Raw genomic sequence first — 2,500 nt, 5'->3', positions numbered from 1 at the left:
CCTCCTCCTCCCCCAAAAAGTGGTTTAAATGAAAACTTTTGGATAATTAACAATTTTCAACGATGTCGATCTTACCCTGTATTTGTCTAAATCTACAAAGATTTGATAGCTATCAACATTTAAGAGTGTTTTCTCACTAGAAAATCGTTAAAAACAAAAATAATTTATCATGGTTAGCGTTTTCGGTATATTGCATATATCGACACAGATTTACTGTCTGTCAACTTTCAAGAATCGTTTTCCATTGAAAAGATTGATCAAAATGACAATAATTTGCAATCATAAACGATTCATTCACCATTTTAGTTTTACATACAAGGAGAGAAACAACAAACCATCCAATCTTATCCTTTCATCACGTTACTAGGTATACCAGTTGGTATTGTTGGAATCACGGCTGGTGCTTTCTATGATAAATATGGTCAAAATGAGGCGTAAGTTTCGATATTAATCCCTATTTTCTCTTCTAAGCTATTTTTTAAGCATGAATACATGTCAGATTTGTTTTAGAGGGAAACAAATTTATAATGTAAATTGTAAAGACAGAGAGGAAGGGAGACTCAGAGTGAGTGATATCATTCTAGTTTTTATTCGTTTATATACCTAATATTTTTATTGTTTTTATTTTAATTTCATATTTATTTTGTTTATGTAAAATTTAATAATAATGTTATCATCCGTAACCTAAGCATATATTCAATTTTCTATTCCTAAAGGTGTTGGTTGGACATTGAGAATGGTTTGATTTGGTCTTTTACTGGACCAGCTGCTGTCGTCTTCATCGTAAGTTTAACTCACTCACTCACTCACTCACTCACTCTCTCACTCACTCACTCACTCACTCACTCACTCACTCACTCACTCACTCACTCACTCACTCACTCACTCACTCACTCACTCACTCACTCACTCACTCACTCACTCACTCACTCACTCACTCACTCACTCACTCACTCACTCACTCACTCACTCACTCACTCACTCACTCACTCACTCACTCACTCACTCACTCACTCACTCACCACAGTGATAAGAGGCAAGTTGTTTAACCACTTGGCCACCGACGTGAACGTTGTGATGTATCAGAAAGCTTTCATATGAACATATTCTCCAATTAACACAGTTAAATTTATGCTAGAAATGGAGAAAAATAAATGAAATAATTTTCGGTAAATTTAATCGGACCCTGAACGGGGTTCGAACCCCGACCGCAAGTTGTTTAACCACGTGGCCACCGACGTGAACGTTATGATGTATCAGAAAGCTTTCATATGAACATATTCTCCAATTAACACAGTTAAATTTATGCTGGAAATGGAGAAAAAAATAAATGAAATAATTAACCTGATTTCGGTTTCTTTCAGATAAATGTTTTATTGATAATTTTCTGCGTCCGGGCAATGAAGATGGCGGAGAAGATGGAACTCCGATATAAAGATCAACTGAGAGTCGACTTCACAAAGTAAATAGTATTACAAATAAATCAATAGAATAGTCCTTTATATATTGAAAGACATGATTAATCAAACTAAAATATTGCATTTCCTTGGTGTTATTCGTGTTATAACTAGTCCTAGGTCAGACCATTCTAAGCAACTCAACTTTTAAACTACTTTGATTTATTCACCGTACACAATTTGTAGTTTGGACTATTACGTGTATATAATCTGCTTCTCATCGCCCTGACAATTCGGTTTCTACATACAATGAAAAAATCAAGTCTTTAATTTTAAAAAACATATATACATATATACGAGTGTATATACATTCATCATTAAACACACCCGGAAGTAGATCCACACGTTTGTCCCAAACCGAATACTAGACCTTAGTGGTTACTATTGTAGTTCAGTGTCTTTAGCCCATTCTCCATTCTCCCAAATATATCACGGTTATTCCCAGCCTCGTCACTTTCTATTGTCCCCACCTTTCCTTCGTTGGTTGGTTGGTTGGTTGGTTGGCTGACTGACTGACTGACTGACTGACTGACTGACTGACTGACTGACTGATTGACTGGTTGATTGATTGATTGATTGATTGATTGATTGATTGATTGATTGATTGATTGATTGATTGATTGATTGATTGATTGATTGATTGATTGATTGATTGATTGATTGATTGATTGATTGATTGATTGATTGATTATTCATATCTACAGAGCCTCAGTGAAGTCAGCTATCTTTTTGAATCCAATAATTGCTGTCTGTTGGTTGTTTGGCTACCTGTCTTTCATAAGCGTCGTCTTTGCCTACCAGTTCGTTGTGCTTGGAGGTTTACAGGTATATATATGTACACTGCTAGTTATCGTCAGAATTGTTATAATGGAAAAAAATATTGCATTGCAAAATGAGGTTCCAATATTCAGGGTTGTGTGTACTTGTTTAGTAAATTTAACAATCAATATTTTTACTTTAAAGATGTCCCTCGACAACAAATTAGTGATAAGAAAAAGTTCAAGATAATTCTAGTCATTCATGTGAATGTGTTCTTTATTCGA

General features: G+C 34.8%; 1 protein-coding gene across 1 annotated transcript in view; it reads left to right on the top strand.

The window, feature by feature from the left end:
- LOC144445777 (adhesion G-protein coupled receptor D1-like) overlaps positions 1 to 2,500 on the top strand; it is a 9,669-nt gene that overhangs the window by 7,050 nt on the left and 119 nt on the right. The window contains exons 14-17 of the mRNA XM_078135416.1: positions 368 to 434; positions 717 to 783; positions 1,365 to 1,462; positions 2,162 to 2,282. Coding sequence (XP_077991542.1) covers positions 368 to 434; positions 717 to 783; positions 1,365 to 1,462; positions 2,162 to 2,282 — 353 coding nt within the window. The remainder of the gene's footprint in view (positions 1 to 367; positions 435 to 716; positions 784 to 1,364; positions 1,463 to 2,161; positions 2,283 to 2,500) is intronic.

The sequence above is a fragment of the Glandiceps talaboti genome, chromosome 14 (assembly GCF_964340395.1).
Source record: "Glandiceps talaboti chromosome 14, keGlaTala1.1, whole genome shotgun sequence".
Taxonomy (NCBI): Eukaryota; Metazoa; Hemichordata; class Enteropneusta; family Spengelidae; genus Glandiceps; species Glandiceps talaboti.
Note: the sequence above shows the minus strand (reverse complement) of the source record. Positions and strands in the feature narration are given on the sequence as shown.